At 39.6% G+C, this 20062-nt stretch overlaps 1 protein-coding gene across 1 annotated transcript in view; it reads right to left on the bottom strand.

Moving 5' to 3' along the window:
• Nucleotides 1-4575: 4575 nt before the first annotated feature.
• The window catches only part of ablim2 (actin binding LIM protein family, member 2), a 74024-nt gene continuing 58537 nt past the window's right edge, over nucleotides 4576-20062 (bottom strand). The window contains exons 15-21 of the mRNA XM_073475269.1: nucleotides 16140-16177; nucleotides 15834-15942; nucleotides 15681-15739; nucleotides 13089-13149; nucleotides 11404-11411; nucleotides 11200-11280; nucleotides 4576-6527 (exon numbers count right to left, since the gene is read on the bottom strand). Coding sequence (XP_073331370.1) covers nucleotides 6414-6527; nucleotides 11200-11280; nucleotides 11404-11411; nucleotides 13089-13149; nucleotides 15681-15739; nucleotides 15834-15942; nucleotides 16140-16177 — 470 coding nt within the window. The 3' untranslated portion in view covers nucleotides 4576-6413. The remainder of the gene's footprint in view (nucleotides 6528-11199; nucleotides 11281-11403; nucleotides 11412-13088; nucleotides 13150-15680; nucleotides 15740-15833; nucleotides 15943-16139; nucleotides 16178-20062) is intronic.

Below are 20062 nucleotides of genomic sequence, written 5' to 3' on the forward strand. Positions count from 1 at the left end.
AAACAGCTGATCACAGCAGCCAGTTTATCACTGCATCCATGGATGAGCAACTGGAAAGCCGCTGAGATCCGAGAGATGCTAACCATCTCAGCCGAGAGAATCGTCAATAACCAGATCACTCGTCACTCTTCACACCCGACTTCGTGCTTCACGTCATGTCACATGTTTACGCCTACCCCAGTGGTGTTTTTTTTTGAAAAGGAGGAATATTACACCTCTGTTTCACATAGACAAGACAGCAGATTGCAGCCTTTACCTGGCTGCAAATGTGGCGCATTTTCTAACTAAAAGGGGCTACTCTCAACAATTGATGAAACTCAAAATAAATAACACAGCAATAAAACAACATCACACACAGAATCATCTATTGTTACAAGCTGAATCAACATTCAAAATTAGGCTTAATCTGTCAAAATCACCTTTTGTTACAGTGTGGATTGCAGTTCAGTTCACCATAAGTATACACGTACATATAAATGGAAATACTCTAGTAGTAGTGCAGTACCTGAGTAAATGTTCTTGGTAGCTTTCCACCATAAAATCCACGTGATGGTTACAGAGTTTTCGTGTGGAAAATGCTTGGAAATGATGTGTTCTTACTAATTCCTAATAACCTGACAGAAATAATATGTTTTAATAATGCTGAATAATGCTTTTCCTCTTCTGGGTTCTGAAAAAAATAAAAACACATTCATCTGAGTGGGATTGAATGGGCTCCTCCAGAAATGTTGTATTGTGCTTTCATAATGTCAGCTGACTGACAAGCAGTGGTGGAAAGAGTACTAAAAATCTGTGCTCAAGTACAGTTACTGAAATATTACTCAATACAAGTGAATTACAAGTAATAGTAATATGCTATGTAACACATTGGAGGAATTTCTTCAAATTTGGTACAAATATCCACTATGACTCAAGTATGCACTGATTAGAATCTGGTGGCTAAAGGTCAGAGGTCACGGTCACAGTCACTGTGTCCTCACAAAAAACACATTTTTGGCCATTACTCAAGAATTCATACATTAAGTACAATAAAATTTGACATTTAAATGTCTAAGAGGATAACATTATGAAGTTATGACATATGTTATCAAAAGGTCAAAGGATAATGCACTGTGACATCATAATATTCTGCAAAAAATGGAGCCGATCCCAGCCGACACTGGGCGAGCCGATCCCCTCTGACCTCGGAAGCTTAGCAGTGTTTGGCTTGGTTAGTACTTAAAGGATAAGTGGTAACAGACAATGGATGGACTATATCACATCAATATTGAATTTTGAATTAATAAGACTATCCTCTCTGAGTTAACCTCAGCTTAATCAAAGTTAACTACATTAATGCATTAAGAGTAGTGTACTATAAATTTTACTTGTTTGTCCATATGTCAGGGTTTTTTCATTGGCCCGTTTGTGATAGGATAGCCATACTGGCTACAAGAAATGCAGATGAAAGGTTTAGATATTAATTCAAATTGTATTCATTACTCAGTTATGATTTTACATGGTAACTACGTAAGTAGATTACATGGTGTAGTGCATACTTAAGTTAGAGTAACATTAAAAGACTTAAAAGACTTTAAAAATACTGGAAAAAGTCCAAGTGCCCCCAAAAATGGTTTTATTACTTAATTTGAGAACTTGTAATTAGTTACTTCTATCGCTGCTAAGAAGAGACAGACTTTAAAAAAAAAAAACAATGGTCAAAGTTGAAGCAGCAGAGACATCCTGACTTTTACTGCCGACATTTTAATACTAATTTGCAACACAAGCACGAGGCAGGATGTGTAATCTTTCCCTAACCTCAACCACAGTGTTTTAATATAGCCTGAAACTACAGTACATGATGTTGATTGTCTAATAAATGTAATAAAGTGATATTATGAATTAATTCTCATCGTGGTGTAGACCCCTGGAGCTCCCCTTAGGACACAGAGCACCCAGCTCAGATTTAATTGGATAAAAAAAATTCAATATCAATGGAAATGTGGTTGTTAAAGGGCTTAGAGAGGAGGATATGACAGAGGTGAAGCAAATTAAGATGAGAAAGCGACCAGTTTTACCAACGGTGAGAATACATGATTAAAGTTAAATAGTCTTCTCTTGGCAGGTTCGCATGTGTTCTTCATTCATTTTCTACTCATTATTTTAATAACATTCCAGTAAGGTAGTTCATTACAGCCATTTGGAATAAGAATATATTGAATAAGAGTCAACACATAAAATTTTACATTTATTACAAGGTGGACGTCAGATTTTTCCCTGAAAATCTCCCGAAAAGCGAGTTGGGAAACAAATGAGCCAATGAGATTCAGCCATAACATATCATCACTCATCACATCTTTGATCAGAGACTGATGTTTTTTTATTAATAATGATATCTAATGAATAATTGTATAAACAAATACACATTTTGAACTGTTTATGAGGCACTGAACTTACATTCCCTTTACAATAAAAATGTGTTTTTTTCTTCAGCATGCACTCTGTATCTATAAAGGCCTTTACTCAGACTGCAGAGATGTCACTCTGCCGTCGGAGGCAGTGGAGAAAACACAAAAACACAAAACTCAAACTATGAGAATAAATATTGTTTCTCGACGTGAATCTTACACCACAGGCTCTGAACAATGTGTGAAAGTCTCCAGTGTTGTTTTCTCTGAGTCGGAGGCCTGTTTGCCTAAAGAGATGAAAGGTCTCTCTGCTTGTGTAATCCAGTCTGGGTGGGTTTTTCCTCCTCTCCCTACTCTGATGTCACTCTGGCTACATTCACACTGTAGGCTTCATGCTCCATTTGACATTTCTGCTCATATTACCATTTTTTGGATGAGTGTTCATCTTTCTTGACTATAGATGTAACCTAGCCCCCAACATATGATGAATCAAACCAGAAAGATATTACATCTTCTGAAGTTGCTTTACAATTGGAGCCTTGTAACACCCTGCCCGATGTATGATGGATCCCATCAGATCCATGGTCCATCTACACAGATGCTAGCAGATGGCTGTTGAAGTGAGTAGTGGCAAACATGTAATATGCTGGTGCAGATTACAATTTCACATTTACTTTTATTATTGACTTGTGACTCAGCATTGTCACAGCTAGTCTGTACATGCAGTAAAACACACTGCTTTTTGTGTGGCAGATTTTTAGACAACAAATTCAATCATGTTTGAAACAGCTCGGATTATGGTTGTGGTCTACAAACTCTAAACTTGAAGGAAAACTGCGTTGCAGCTCTGGTTGTTCTATCGGTTTTATAACCTTGTGCTAACAAGGGCACAAAATATGCAGCAGCCAACCAAATGCTGGTAAAATATAGTAGTGGTGATGGTAATCTACTGAGTCACGAGCCATTTGGTCAGTGGACAACAAAGTTAACTTTGCACCCTGGTGCTCAATATAGTAAATGACATCAAGGAACATGGCAATATTCCTAAAGATAGGTCCAATGTGCAAGAAACAATCATACATATTGTAAACAAGCCAGTAATTTTGTTAGTTACCAATTTATTTGGAGGTGCTACCCAAAGCAGTGCACTATGTTTGCCAAGAATTCATCATACTGTGCGCACAACTATGGCAAGTACTCTTTTTTCCCCCTGGGTTGGTGAAGGCAAGACCCGCCCTATTCTTACCCTAACTCAGGCCAATCTCACTCCTCGTGCCAAAACCTATCCAAATTTTGAGCATGCGGTGATATGCCATAATGTATTTTGAAAAGTGATACCTGTTGTTTGGAGATTTACTGGCAATAGACCTTTTCAGTCGTTTTTATATAAGGATGGGTTGCACTCTGCGGAAAAGTTAGCAATAATAAATATGCAACGCCCGGTTACACTTTTGAAATAAAGGCACCAAAAGTATTTGGTTAGGTTTAGGAAAAGATCATTGACAGGCTTCACATGGGAGTTGAGTAGCTAACTGAACCCCAACCTCCTCCCTAGATGAGTTTTTGTACTACATTTATCTTTTTGCTTCTGTCATTTCATAATTTAACCAGAAAATAACCACTTGATAATGCACTTTTTGCACCTCGGTGGGGCAAACCGTGGCACGCTGTCCTCTAGTGGCTTGGTGGGTCTATTACACTCTTTGGTCTGAGACTTTGCTTGAATGGAGCACCTTGACACCTTGACTCTAGGAATCTCTCCAGAAGATTTTTCAAGATGAATTTAAAAAAAAAAAAAAGATTTAAAATGTGTTCAAGAAATCAGAAAAGTTGAGCCTTTCTGCTGCAGTGTGAATCAGTCATCAGTCTTAGTTTTTGTTAGATTTTGGGAAAACTCAGGCTGATTTTGGCCTTTTCTGCTGCCAGAGCCTGACCTTTATAGCCCTGGCTTATGCTAATGTTTCTTCAGCTGTATAAATTTGACACTGACCCTCCCCGCCGATGATTTTTAACACCAGCCAGAGTGTTTATATCCAACTTCTTTTCGTCACTGTTTGGATAACCTTTCCCAGGTATCAGAACAACATAAGTGAAAACTTCTTTCCCCCTTGTATCTTAAAAAAACATCCACACATTTCCTTCAAATACCTTTTCATTTGACAAACTCAAGCACTCCAATCCAACGGGACTCTGTAGTTTGGATAAAGCACTTTAATAGCAGATGAATATTAGAAAGGGGACATGACACTTTATGACAACAGTTAGTGTGTTACTTACAGGAGCAAAATTCATTTGACACTCAGATTCAACTCAAAATTTTTATGTTTCACTTCAAAAAGCTCTTCTTGGTGATGCTATTCATTCAACACTACACCCCTAACATTTCAAAATAAACTCCCTTCCTCAATTTTGCAATTAAATAAATATCTAACACAAGCTAATGTAAGCAGCTGACCAGGCAATTCATTTGAGAAAATAATCAATCACTCAAACCACATTAATGATAATGTTTTCATACATTTTTAAACTGAGGTCAGTGGACAAACCCCATTTTCCCACCCTCATGCATGCCTGAAGAGTTATACACCATGGCTTGTATACAGACAAATATATCTGGCATATATCCAGTATATGTTCACATACATCTCACAGTATGTTAGTTGGCGAGTTGATCGGTTTGCGGTCCAGAAATCATCAAGCAAAGCCGACGGACTTCAGCTTAAATGTGGAGCTTTTTTTACTGTACGAGACAATGCTTCCAAACAACAAACATATAAAGAGTTAAATCTCTATCTGAGAAGATATAGTATTGTATTGAGTTGTAGTATTGAGTTTTTTAAATCAAGCAAGACTCCCACTTGTTACGCTTAAGTGCTGCTGCAGGTTTGTGAAGCTTAACAAAGCATGGGCTTTTTGTTCTGGTAACAAAATCATGATTTCTCTCAGCTGCGTCTCATGATTGGAGTCAAAAATAGCTTATAAAAATAATTTCTTTTTGTTTTTTCGATGTAAGTGATGTCACTCTGGCAATGCTGCATGTTTGACACCTTTGCACACCCTGGAGCCCTCTGTACTGTACGCTTTCTGCAGGGCTACTCCTTTTTCTCAACCCCCCCTCTATGTGTTACTCACTGCCATGTAGTGGCCCTTATCCAGCCCTGGCTCTCCTATCTGTGCTGATTTATGAGATGCTTGTGTAAAATACGGGACAGCATTCAAACACATCAGGGCACGCATATCAAAACCACCCACTCTTTCCCAACTTCTCTGATTGAAAGGAACACGAGGGAAAAATTGAGAACAAAAGTGGTGATTTTTTAAATCAAAGATCAGAGAAGCTGGACTCTTATTCCGGTCTTTGGCCTTGAAATGCTTCAACAGTGAGTGTGTACAAGTCAGCAGTCTCTTCACTGTCCTGAAGTAATGGCATAGTCATTTAGTGCAGGGAAGATATGATGGAGAGACAGCGAGAGAGAAAAGGCAGAGCAGCAAACAGATGATATGTCGAGACAGATAAGATGATAAACCCTCGCAAAGTGAACACAATCTATGGTGAAAATGGTAACAGAGAGATAAGTCAAGATTGACAGAGTAGAGGAAGGAGCACATTAAAACAGTCAGAACCACAGAGGCCTGTAGGAAGGCCTGCAAGCTGTTATTTCAGGGGTGCATGGAGGCATCGAGATGGCCGGGGAGGGGAGAGGATGCAGAAACCACATGGGAGGCGAGGAGCATCAACACAGGCCATGCAAAACGCAGCTCCTCATCCTCGTCTGTAAGGTTGTCAGTCAAACATTCGGGCCACATCGCATACAAAAAGCTATAGACGCTGCCTCGACGTCGTGAAAATGTTCCCCGCACAGAGCGACCTCTCCGCAGCGTCACAGGCAGATGGCATGGCGTTTTACAGGTGGAAAGTAAGGGTATCATGGCGGTGCATATATAGATATTTCTGATGGGTTGGTTTTCTTTTCTGCTCCCTCCCGGACAGGACGGACGCTTGTTGAGATGGTACTTTTTTTCGGTCTAAAACAGGCGTGCTGCCTTCTTTAGGTCGTTCTTCTTCCAGAGGGCCAGGCGGTCAAACTGCTCCAGGGTCATGCCGAAAACCTGCTTGAAGTCCTCAGGAGATAGATGTCTCTGGAGAAGCAAAACAGAAAACTTTTTTTGAAGACGCTGTCCTCACAAGACAACATCTACAACAGTACAAAATCAAAGTGTTGTTTCTTTGCTTTGTTATTATCATCAATAATTGTGGATTAAAACTACTGTTTTAATTGACTTCAGTACATTTCTCTACTATAAACTTATACGTTAAATCAAACACACACATCTAAAATAGGCCACCATTGAAATGGGTAATGCACACATTGTAATGAATGCGTTTCATCAGTATGTTTGTTAATCAGAACAAAGCCTAATTCTGAAAAAAAACAGTGGTTCTTTTGCTCCATTAATCAAAACTTTTACCTGAACCAATGAGATTACCTTCGCCTCTTGACATTTCCCTCCCACTCCCACTTCCCTTACCACACACAGGCTGTATGTAAATCAGTAGCAGCGTCATACTCTCAGATTGTGCTCGCGCAATCGACACTCATCCAAACCTAACATCGTGTTTGTGTGGACCACATGAGCAGGCATTACATTGCCTTCTGTATTGAGGTTTAACACACCAAATTCAACCCTCAGAAGTTCATCCAAACAAAACTGTTATCCAAAACCCAGCCTGGCTCGTGTTGCGAACACTCACTAACTCCTCTGTAAATGTCAAGAATATACCATGGAACAAAAACACGCATGGTATTGATTTAGACCCAGAACAAAAGCATACACACTTTATTGTAATACTTTGGCTGTGTGTGTGCACAGCAGTTGTGTGTGATCATGATAGTGATAGTAAATTACAGGCAGGCGGTTTGAGTTTGATAGCAAATCACCTGGTTTCCATACCAACCAACAGAGGGAGGAATGTGGTATACTCTCTGAAGCAAAAACAGATCCTTTAAATCTTCAGCTGCCAAGCTGACAGAATAACACCACGCGAGGATCAAGAAATATTATGTAATATTTCATAAAGTAATGTTATTGCAGGTGATTGTAAAACCACCATTCATATGGCTTCCAACCCAATACATTCATTCCATGCTCAGTACAGGTGTCAGGGCAGTTTGACAAGCCTCTAAATGCTTTTGATGTTCATTTGGCCAGTTAAAACAATAGGTGGGCTTCAAAACACAACCATCAGACACTTTTCAGTGTGTTTGGCCCTTTAGAAACGTTCGCTAAGTGGGCTAAGCAACAATAATAGTGTTGATGAAGTTGCTAACGTAGATCTTTATGAATGAATGATTACCATGGAAACTGCTGGTACTGGTTAAGCAAAGTTCACACTGTAGGATTTTAGCCACGAGTTTTCTGGAGATCACAGCGAAAAGCCCCACATCAAAGGCAGATCAGCACTAACAGCTAACATACTTGTGATGTCATTGATAAACCTTTACTAAGCTTTTTTGGTGCTCATAGGATTAAGACATACATTGCATATTATGCATTTTTTAGCAATTAAATGTATGTATATATATATATATATATATATATATATATATATACACAAATATATAATATATGTATGTATATATATACACACAAATAATAAATATAAAATGCATAATAATGTATGTCTTAATCCTATAAGCAACAAAAAAGCTTAATAAAGGTGTGTGTGTGTATATCTATATCTATATATATATATATGTATTTGATATACATACACACACACACACGCACGCACACACACACACACACACACACACAGCAGCTACTGACTTTAAAGTGAAACAGTGCCTTGTTAGGGTTAATAAATCCTTTATTATGCACTTATTGACAGTTAACTAATGGACAAGAATGTCTCTACTGCTCAAAGACTACCTTGTCACTGAATAGATTTAACTGTCTACACTGAATTAAATGTACATATGCAAATGTTCTTTCAGTAAGACGTTTTAGCGCGACACCTACAGCTGGCTGTTTGGTCATTCCAGCATACTGGATTAACAAGACTCCACCACCGCTGGAGGACGGCCACACTGCTGTGTGGAGGGATAAGCAGACACTATCATAGTTGAAGCATGACATACACACTGACACTGTGCAGTTGTAGACAAAGGAAGATACATGTCAGCACACTGTAACTTAGACCCTGCCTCCAGTCTCTATGCAAAGGCTAATCCTGACTGCAGCTCTGTACGTAACAAACACATGTTGAGAGAAATGATCTAATCTAGTATATTTCCAAAAATCTTGAACTATTCCATTATGCACTGTGCACAAAAGCTTTCTGTCTAATATTGAGCTCCTCACAGCAGCCACCAGTTATGGGTCAGAAACATCCCATTTGGTAGTGTCGCCTCGTGGTGAAGTGCCCCTTGGCTCCGAGCTGGAGTTTTGATACGAGTTTAGCTACTGATTAGTTTGGTAAACCAACTCCACTTTGGGGTCAAGGATCAGGAACAGCCATGGGTAAAACAGAGGTTGGAATATTTCTCTCTGACACACACACACACACACACACACACACACACACACTAATGACAATATCACTCCAGTCTAGTGTTCCCAACCACAAAGGGGATCTCTTGCGTCAGTAACACCTCGATATCGCGACGGTCTGACTTCTCTTGGGACAATATTCTCATGATCTAAAGGCTCACAGGCGGTTCTTATAGCAGGGTTACTGAAGGTTTAAATACTTTAAAGGGGATTTCTTTTTAAATAGCTCCATGAAACTCCAAGACCATCAGCACTGCACCACAAGACAAACCACAGTTTGAAGGTTTTAAATGGGCTTTTTTTTTTTTCTCATGTGGAACATTATCTGAGACTACTTAAAATATTTCCTGTTTTTAATGAAAAGTTCTGAATCTGTAAATCGGTAGTGTAAGAAAAACAACTGGAGGGAATTAGTTAATACGGGACATTAAGTCTAATTGTGCTTATTTCTTTTATAATAGGACGTGAGCGTAAGGTAAACTTGCAATGACCCGGTGCAAAAGCAGGTAATGTGATACAGCATCAGAAGGTAAAAACCAACACTGCTGCCAATAATATTCACTTTAAATCAGGTCCAACAATTTATCGACTTTATTTAGCTTACATTTAAAGAGTTTTCTTGCAGCAAATAAAACCACACAACCAAAACCAATACACCCATATGTCTTTGTTAAATGTGTCATGCTAAAACCATGAGAATTAATCTGCTGCTATAACAGCCTCCTCTCTTCTGCTTGTGTGCAGGGATTTGATCCCATTCAACCACAAGGACATTAGCGAGGCTGGGCAGTCACTGAGCCCGGTTGTATCACCCAAAGGTGCTGGATGGGGGTTTAGGTCAGTGCTCTGTGTAGGCCAGTCAAGGAACGGTCAAAGGCGTCAGTATGCTTCAAGTGAATGTCACACAGGGTGTTGTTTGATCATGTCTAAAGGACACACTGTTTGGTGGGATCATAAATCACGACTATATACATGCCACCACACACATTACTATGATTACGCAAGCAACGTGAGCTTTGAAGACACAACAGTCAACCCAAGTCAGAGACACATGACACATGTCCTGCCGACTCGCCCAACAGCCAATCATCTGCTTTCCCATAGCTCAACTGGAAAACATGTCAGCCAATTGCATAGTTGCACTGATGCGAGCACACACAGTAGAAATTCACGACAGTTTCGACCAGTTGGTGCAACTGCAGACAGACTTCTAATTGGCACGCGAGAGGATAATATCACACTAATGCACAGGATAACCAAAGCAAGGTGAGATTATTCAAAGATTAGACATTAAACTCACATTTGTTTGAACTGTAAAAGAATTTGGTATCATGGAACTGTGTGCATTCACAGTAGAAGTATACAGTAACCTGTTAGAAAAAGCAGTTTTTTTTTGTCCATGTGATCATTGAAACTGAAGTTCTGTTTCTCTCCCCATTAATTTAGGAAGGGACCTGGTCTGGTTAGCCCAAAATAACTGGCTGCCGAGTAGACAGACTCGTCTAAGAGGTCTTTGCCTAAGGCAGGGGTAGCCGACACGGTGCCCATGAGCGCCTGGTAGCCTGCAGTGAGTGTATGAGTTACCTGTAGGGCACCTAAAACTGTCTCCTAAAACATGTAACCTATTAAATGTATAATATTCACAGTGTTTCCCACACATAGACTTTACTCGGGCAATCCACCCAGGTAAGTTAATAGTTAAGTATATTTGGTGACCAATCTTAGCATTTTATACTTTTATTTTTTTCTAATGTGGTTCACAATCAGAGGCTCTAACGAGTGCTTTACCTTCAAAAAGGTAACCTTTTTCTGTATCTCATGTCAATAACTTGTCTGTGCTACCACCTGATTGAGAAAACAAAGCTTTTAACCTTTTATATGTGTACTGTCCTTGGCTTCTATCATCTTCTTGCCTGCTGACTGGTCTGATACTAGATTTTGAAAAAACAGCTCTTACAAAAGACACCACTGTCCACATGCTTTGACGGTATATTTGTTTTTTAAAAAACAAAAAAAACAAAACAGCAAATTGTATCCACCTTTACTAAAATTGGAGGTGGCACTTCTCAAAGCTCTAAGCTTTGTCTGATACTTTTATTCCTCCTGGCTTAAGTGCCTGGCAGCTTTACCCAGAACTGCATTATTCTGATTCTCAAGTCATTCTTTAAACCACAGCTAAACATTTTCTCAGGCTTTTTTAATGACCTGTGGATAGAAGAGGGGGAAACATCAGAGTGGGGAGAAGTAGATTAGAGCTCACCTCCAGTCTGGTGCGATCTACGTCTCTGGGAAGCTTCACTTTCACTCTATGCGTCACTGCCAGGACTTCATAAGGGTAGATCTGGCACACACAAAAAGTAAGTATTGTGGGAGATTTATTAAGGAAAACAATCATAATCCAGTGTCCAAACACAGCGGCCAAGAATATTATTTGTAAAGCATTAACAAATAAGCGAAATCTTACCTTGTATTCTGGGAGGGAGGAAAAGAGAGAAAAGGGGATTAATCTGATGGAACAAGTTTTTATTTGAATAGCAGAGCCATTATGAAAACTACCATAATAGAGCCTGAAAATAAATTACACCTCGTGGAAATCGAGTCTCTTCAGAAATATTGGGTTTCAAAGGCGTCGAAAGCATTATAAACGGTTGCTGTGCACACTCGAACACGCGGTAATGAGATTGGCATCCTGTCAACTCTCTCTCTGCCTCAGATACAGCCAGGACTGTACACACACTTGTAAACACACACCAATAATTCCACAGCTGGAAAAATGACATCACCTCTCTCCGTTGTTACCTCCAGTAACTGATCTGGAGCTGTAGGGTTCTGCCTGCGTGGTCACAATGTAATCAGGGATTGTAAACTAACCTTAGATCTATACTTAAAGGAAATGTGATACTGAGCTGTGAAGTTACTTTCGGAGTCCCAGGTTCTGGAGGTAAAAGTCCACATTAGGTGATAACACTGGGGCACTCCTGAGACTTCTCTCAGTGAACTCATGAGTAACCCCACGCCAACTCATTTAGGGCCTGCCAGTTCATGTTGGGACTTTTTTTGGGAAAACTCATGTTGAAACTTCTACTAAATTCATGTGAAAAATGACTTGTTCCAATTTGATTACTGTAACCATTCTGCAACACCGGTTTAAATGAATACATGTCATTAGGGTTTCTTCAATGTTCAGGGAAATTTTAACTCAATTTCACCCAAATTGCAATGACTAAGACTTTCTGTCTATTGTCCAGAGAGAGCACATACAGGTTAAATAATAATGTAGAGGGTCAGGAATTGAACCCCGGGGGAGTTGGGACATGGTGGTGATCAACAATGGCAACAACATACAGTATAGCCTCTGTTTTCCAGATGTGATCTGAACTACATGAGGACTGAGTAGACACTGCAGCAGATAATCCTCCCCAATCTGTCGAGAATTATTTTATGGTCAGAGGTATAAAAGGCCTACAGTACTACAGAAATTATGTTTTTACCTCAATTTTTGTACAGACAAACTCCGTTTAACACAAACAAAGGGCTATTTAGTTTGAGAAGTTGTTGAGTTAAATGAAAACATCTGAAATTTCCCAATAAAAGGTGGATTAGAGAATATAATCCTGATAAACCCTTAATAATATCATTAAAGAAGAAAGTTGGGGATTCAGTGGGAAAAATTCTGCTGGAACTAACCAGTCAACCTCCGACTTGAAAGCTCTATGTTGTTATTAAACTGCTAACTTTAAACTTTATTTCAAGGATCAACAATTACAATGGTTCCACATTTTTTCATTATTGATTAATCTGCAGATTATTTTGGTGATTATGGTTTAATCTTTTGGTCAAAATGTGGTGAAAAATACCCGTCACATTTTCCCTGAGCAGATTGACGTTGCCTGTTTAGTGTCAAATAAACACTTGAGAGCATGGAACTATCTGCTGCAACAATTAATTGATTTTTAAAACATCATACTTAACATGGGGTTGCAATCCTTTGCAGACACTGATGATACTTTACTAGGCCTGCACTACAGACCAGTATCACTTCCTGCTGGTTTCAGGGGCCTTTTGTACTTCAGTTTGGTCATCAGCAATATAACACCCTGTTGAAGCTTAATGTCAGAACCTTGACATCAGACACTGTTTCACTCTCACCTCTCATGCCTCCCCAGCTCTGGGAGTCTGGGTCCACTTCATCCTCCACCATGTCAGCGGTCTATAGCAACACACACACAAATATAAACAAAGACCCGTTAGACCATAATTCAGACGTCTCGCTCCATTGCTAGTCTCTATCAGAGCCAGGGTTCATCTGAAAGCCTTTTAGTCACTGCTTTTCTCACATTCTTTCAGGGTGACTGATAGGAAGTGAGTGTGACACATTCGACTGATGAAGAGCCTACATGACTACGTTTGGAGAAACTATAAAGCGACTATAAAGAGAGGGAGAAACTGATGTTGGACAGGATTTGTTGTGTGTCCACTACTGGAGCTAATCTGGCTATCGCCAAATGATTCAAAGCTTGTAGAGACATTAGCGAGAAAGCTATCATATCATATCACATATCATATTATTATAAGTGTGAGGTTTGCAGTTGCTGTCCGTGAGCCAATGATTGGCTACTTTACTGCTTTGTACTTTCAAGTGAAAAGATTAAATCAGTAATATGACAGAAATACAATGGTTCATGACAAGATAACAGCAAGCATTGTTGGATTCCATCAACCTCAGCTGTACTTTGTGTTTTGTGCTAATTAGCTTTAGCATTATAAAATGCTAACAAGCTATCCCATGATGTCGAAAATTATAAATGTTGCTTGTGAAATGTCAGCATGATAACGCTGGTATTGTCAGCATGCTAGCAAACTGGTGTTAAGCAGCAGCACGCAGCCACTGTGTTTCTGTAGACACAAGGCTTATAATTGATTACTGTCTGTTTTAGTTATCCTGTGTATGAACAATGTACCTGCATGAAATGATACTGTATTTTACAGGTATAATGCTACATATATCCACATTTAGAGGAGAAAAAAACCTCCCCTTCTTTCTGCAAACACACTTAATCCACCATGTCAAACACACTAACCAGCACTGTCAGCACGTGAATAATAGTTTAATATATTTTGCGCCATGAATTGGTCCTGGCTCCTGAGCTTTCATTTCCTTCACCATACTGTTTTGTCTGCCTGTCCTCTATCCATCAACAAACACAGAGCAAGCGCAGCAATATCACGTCGGTGGATGATAGACTAAATACCCCCAATGTCCTCATAATAAACCAGATCCCTGCCCTGTGAGGACTGAATGGCTGACTGATCCCCTGTGTAATGTGATACCAAACCTGTGAGGGAAAAGTTTGGATTTTGAAAAGAAGGCGCACTGTCGAATGGTCCTAAATGCTACTCTGAGGCCTCCTGTGTTGATTAGCAGTGTGTGTGTGTGTGTGTGTGTGTGTGTGTGTGAGTGAGTTTGATAAAACTATGGTGTAAACACATGAAGACTGTGGCCTGTCTGATGACTGTACCAGAGCGGGTTGTAGAACTTGGATGAGAAACACTACTACCTAGCGGCTTAAAATGCAATCACTGTCAGATCTTCCTAACACCTCAGTCGGCTCTCGCCTCACTATGGTGACAGTCAGACCCCATTTCCCTTGACGAGTCACACTGCAATGAGTTAAATGCTCAAAGTTCTCAGAACAAGAGCCAACGCAAATCGAGCGCACCCCCTGGCATGGCTCGAGCCCTAACCAGGCTGCGGGCCCAGGTTTTATTGTGCCAGACTTGACTTGGATGGGACCCAACGACTCTGAGGCCGGTTATTATTTCATTTGGGTTATAGTGTCATGTTGGCTCGGTGGAAATATACAAACCCTGGTGCAAGATGAGACAGGCAAGGGTTTAAGTTATGAGGTAAGTAGTTGGATTATAGGAATGCCATCATTTCTTACTACTTGGGTTTATTCTTAGTTGTAGTCATTTGTTCTCTGCTGGTTATGCTCACCAAGTTAATATCTAAGTTCTTGGAATGTTGATCAGTAAATAGATCCAACAGGGAAATCAGAGGGTCATACAGTCAGGAAACAAACCTCCAGTTCAGTGAAACGCAAATGGAAGAGAACACAGAGATGAAGGTAAAATGCTGAGTTCACCATGGTCATTTTGTGCATTCAAGGATTTCTTTTGCAACAAATGACAGCTATCAGCGTCATCATGGGTGCACTCACATGGTGTGACTTCTAATTAGAGTGCTTTCTTTTCTTTGGAAAACTGTCAGCTTGTTTATAAGTTATAATACACAAGTAATTTTCCTTTAAGGGCCCAGACACACCGGACTGACATCTGTGTCTTGGCCAAAAAGCACCGTGACGACAACAGCTGATGGCCAACTAACTCGTAGGTTCTGTGCCTGCATAAGAGGAAATATCTCTCCGTACCACCAATTTGTGGTCGTCTGTATTTGTCATTCAAAAAGCGAAACTAGAAGACTCAAGACTAAGCCGTTGTTATGACAAAGCAATGTTTTCGGACACCAATTTTGCTGATATAGCCGCTTCTTACCAAGAACAAGTTACAAACGGCACTGGTGAAGAGGCGGAGGCGAAAAATAAGGAGAAGCTGCACTAAATGGGTGCGAGAGACTCAAATGGTTTCTGTTTCTCTTCTTGTGCACTGTTTCCCTTAGCTGAATGGCCAATCATAGTTCGTTAGAGGTGTTAATCACTACTCAACGTTACTGTAGCTCACCTTGTAGATGCCATTCCGTCCATATCCGGGTAAGGAAGCAGACTTATTGTAGGGGAAATCTGCAGAGAGAATAAATACGTATATTTATTATTATTTCACGCTTTAGATACTGTTAAGATCCATGTTGCTGTGTTCATGCAACTGGTTACTCACTAGGCTGGGAGGTGTCAGTGGGCAGGCTGCAGGTAGATTTGCGAGGATCCAGGTCTTCTGGACCCATGTGTCCGTCTATTTCACTCTTTAAGATCATCCAACTGGTCCTCTACAGAGACAGAGAGAAAGAGACAGACAGAGAGACAAAGACAGAAGGAGAGAAGATGCCAAGAAGTGATGGATGATGGAGAAGTATGAGTTAGTGAATTAGTAAATGGATGTACAGTATTTGCAAAGTTTAAGAAAAATGACTTGAAGAGAGGCAGATATGGACAGACAGATACAGACACATACACACAGACCCACCTTGCTATCCTCCCCATCCTGCCAGGATGTTCTAGAAGCTGTAAAACAGTCAGATGTTACAGGATGTCACAGTTAATGTGTTGGATCATCTGCCTCTCAGCTCCACTGTACTGCACTATTAACTCTACAGTACCATGACATCATCAGCTGCAGATGGCATCTACAGGGAGCTATACATGCACTGTGTGGCTGTACAGTAAGACAGGACAGATAGCAAACACTCACATTTATATCCACATTATACTCACAGGGCTGCACTGTCATTTTGGGAGTTTGACCCATCGATCACCAATGGAAAATATCTTAACAACTACAGCCATGGCTACAATGAAATTTGGTCAGGATTCGGTCCCATGAGGATTGCAAATGACCAAGAGGGAGTCAAAACTTCCCCTCAATGAATATTCTGATCCATGATACTTTGTTTTGAAAATCCTATGGGGACCATAGTATAAAATCTTCCTCCTCCTATCCTTTACTTCCTCGCTAACATTGGCCCAAAATCTCCAACTGTACTCAAAATATGTCTGAATCAAATGAGTAGATTACTGCTAATACTTAGATTATAGATTACTATGGAACTGAATCCATGCATTCATGCTCCCCAGATGATGAATCCTCATTTTGGACACTTCTTTGCCTATTCTTTAACATAACCCTCAGGGCATGGAGCCTCTAGTGACTGCTAGTGAGCCAATAGACCTTTTAGTCTTGTTCTTATGGAACACAGCAGGTGTAATGCAATTAATAAATTGTCCTATATAATTAATTAATCCCCAAATGACTTATTCAAGCTCCTGAATCACTCAGTTTGTTCTCTCTGTAAGGGATGTCAACAGTATATACATACAAGGACAAAACACTATAATATATAGTCTCAATGTCCATGGCCTTACAATTTGAAGTATCTGCAACTTACAATCAATAGCAACTTACTGTAACAGAAGAGAGTTAGCGACAGGTTCAAAGCTCAGTTGTCGTATTTATATTTCAGTACATTCTTTCTCTCACTACATTTGTTCTTGTCCCCTCAACACTATTTGTTGCACAGTTGTGATGCTAGGCTACAATGGACGCTGTTCCAGCAACACTGTAGCCTATTACAGTGCAAATTACACTGTGTTTTCTGATTGTCAGATCGAGGCAACTCTTTGAAATCAGCCTGAAATCTGCTTGGATTCAATGTAGATTGATACAGGAAAATTGGAAAGAGAGACACTTTGTATTTAGCCTGTTTGTATGTTGAGCAAAGCTGTGTTATCTTTGCCACTCTTCCAACATACTGCAACGTCATATTATGTTATGTGAATTTGCGTGCATGAGTTAATACAAATGAAGTTATTTGACATTTTGTGTACAAATTACAAATTACCTCACCATTCTTTTTGGAAAATGTTATGATAACCTAGCGTATTTCATGCTAAAGCATTAGCATGTGACCAATGAGCCAATACTCACAAAATTATGTGCAGTCCATTTAAATGTAATGTCACTTTACAGAGCTCCAAGGTTAAGTAGATAAATATCTTTTTTTCCATCTTTCTGACAAATAGCACACACCTTATTAGTGACAGCACGTCTGCTTGGATGCATACAATCAAGATGCTGACAGTCATGTCATAAATCTGTAGGACTATGCCATATGCAGCTGATTTACTTGTCACATCTAATAAAGATGGATATTTCCTTGTGTGATAGAGGTGACAAAAGCTCCTTGGACTCCTGTGTCATTGTGTTGTCAGTGACATACTGTATAGCTCGAGGGCAACTATAGAGGAAAAAGGTGTACACCATCAATAAGACACACAAACAGTGGTGAGGGGAGAGACACGGTGATTGGTACAACAAAAATGTCACCATACAAAGTGAATCATGTATGCAACCACACACAGTGGACACACAGTCACAACATCGACACTAAAACCAACAAATGAGCCAGTGAGATGAGTGCAGACATGCATGAACGGAGTGAGCAAATTAACACCCAAGTGCCCCAATTACAACAATCGGTCCCGTGAGGAGATGAATAAACAATGTGTCAGATCAGATATTGAAATTTAGGGCAATGTTTTTGTAGACTTTGTTTCTAAGTGTCTTTGTTTTCTCCTCCTTCTAGTTCATTTAAATGTTAAATCTACCATTTAATTAGGTATTACAGAAAACAGCTGCCACGCTGCCCTCTATAAGTTGGAACTGTCAATCATGTTTGAAGTGTTTAAGACACAACCCAATCACCAGAATGAATTAGGGCAATGTACGTTTCTGCAAATCACAGATATGTTGAAACTGTACATTTCTTTATGTTGCAACGGGGCATTTCTGTAGGTTCAATTTTCAATTTTGTGTTGTAACAACGCCTAGCTTATGGCCTGGTTAGGTTAAGGCACAAAAACCAATTGGTAAAGGTTATAATATATGATGTGTCGACTTAAAATACCAGTTTTTTCACAGCAGAAACAGCTGGAAAATGTCCTGATGGTGAACGTGATATGACATACTTTGTGAAAATGTTAACATGATATGTATGACATGAACAAATTTGAATGTATATGTGGTTGTCAGAAACGTAAAATGCCAACATTTTATTCTGGAAACGGGGCTGTACAGACGCTGTTCAACAACCAGCTTCAGCGCTCTTATTGAAACATAATAATAAACATAATAATAATTATTATAATTATAATAATAATAATGCTTTTAGGCAACGAAAACAATTGATTAAGTTTAGGGAAGGATTGTTGTTATGGTTTTTAAAAGAAGGGAATATTAGTTAAAGTGGCTCTATGTAACAATCTGTAGCAATTAACACGTATTAATCACTTTTGTGTTGTTCATATGTGAGCAGATCTTCACATGAAGTGAAAAATGAGACCTTCCCAGTCTCTCTCAGTTGCCTAAACAAGCCGGTGGATGATTTGTTGAAGCTTCCAGCACAACACGGAAGTTACAGAGAGCCCCTTTAAGGTGAACACTACAAAACTGCATCGTCCACAGTTTGATTCTGTCCAGGGAGCTGTGTCGCAAGTCCTACCCATCTCGTACCCCTCTGTGCTTGTCTGCCACCATCCTGTCCTATGCCACTGTCCTGTCCAATAAAATTCAATATTCCTGAAAATTATTATCAACCAACAGTGTTGGGTAACGTTACTTTCAAAAGTAAGTCATTACATTACAAGATTACTGCCAGTAAGAAGTAACTTTAATGTTACCGCGTTATCTACTGAGAAAAGTAACACGTTACCAAGAGTTACGATAAAACCTCTTTGTGACTCGTTGCGCATGTCGGTTTTATCATCCAGACGGCGTGTAGCCAACTGTACATGTACCTTTGAATGTATTGACTCTACCGTCATTTTGTAGCTTTCTTCACGGCCCACAATCGGTAACTCTGCAGCCTAATAATAGGAATGACAGACGCAATATAATATTTACAGCTGTTTGTCTTGCTAAGAATCTGACAGTGAACTGGGCAGAGGCAGACAGTATTAGGCACAGCTTTACAACAATACAACACAGGCTCTTATGGCCAGTATATGATATATATTTAATTTTATTTTTGTGGCGACAAAGGGAAATTACAATTACAAATGTAATCTGAGTACTCTAACTAACAGATTACATTACTTACCCGGAACGTATTACATCGTCTCAGTGTTACTGTGAACAACCCGCCTACACCATTACGTCTCTAGTCAGTGGCTAGTTTGATCTTAACGTCCACTTTGGCTTAAAATAAGTATAAATTTTGCCAAGTGCAGAGTCAACAGTCTGCTGTCTTTCATCATTTCCTTTGGATTGCAAAATATAATGGTTTTTTTTTTAAGTCAGTCTCACCATAACATTGCCCCCTGTCAAAGTGTTCAACCTTGACAGATTCTGCACTTGTCTTTGATTTAATAACATAAATTAACATAGATGCTGTA

Source organism: Pagrus major, chromosome 10 (genome assembly GCF_040436345.1).
Source record: "Pagrus major chromosome 10, Pma_NU_1.0".
Classification (NCBI taxonomy): domain Eukaryota; kingdom Metazoa; phylum Chordata; class Actinopteri; order Spariformes; family Sparidae; genus Pagrus; species Pagrus major.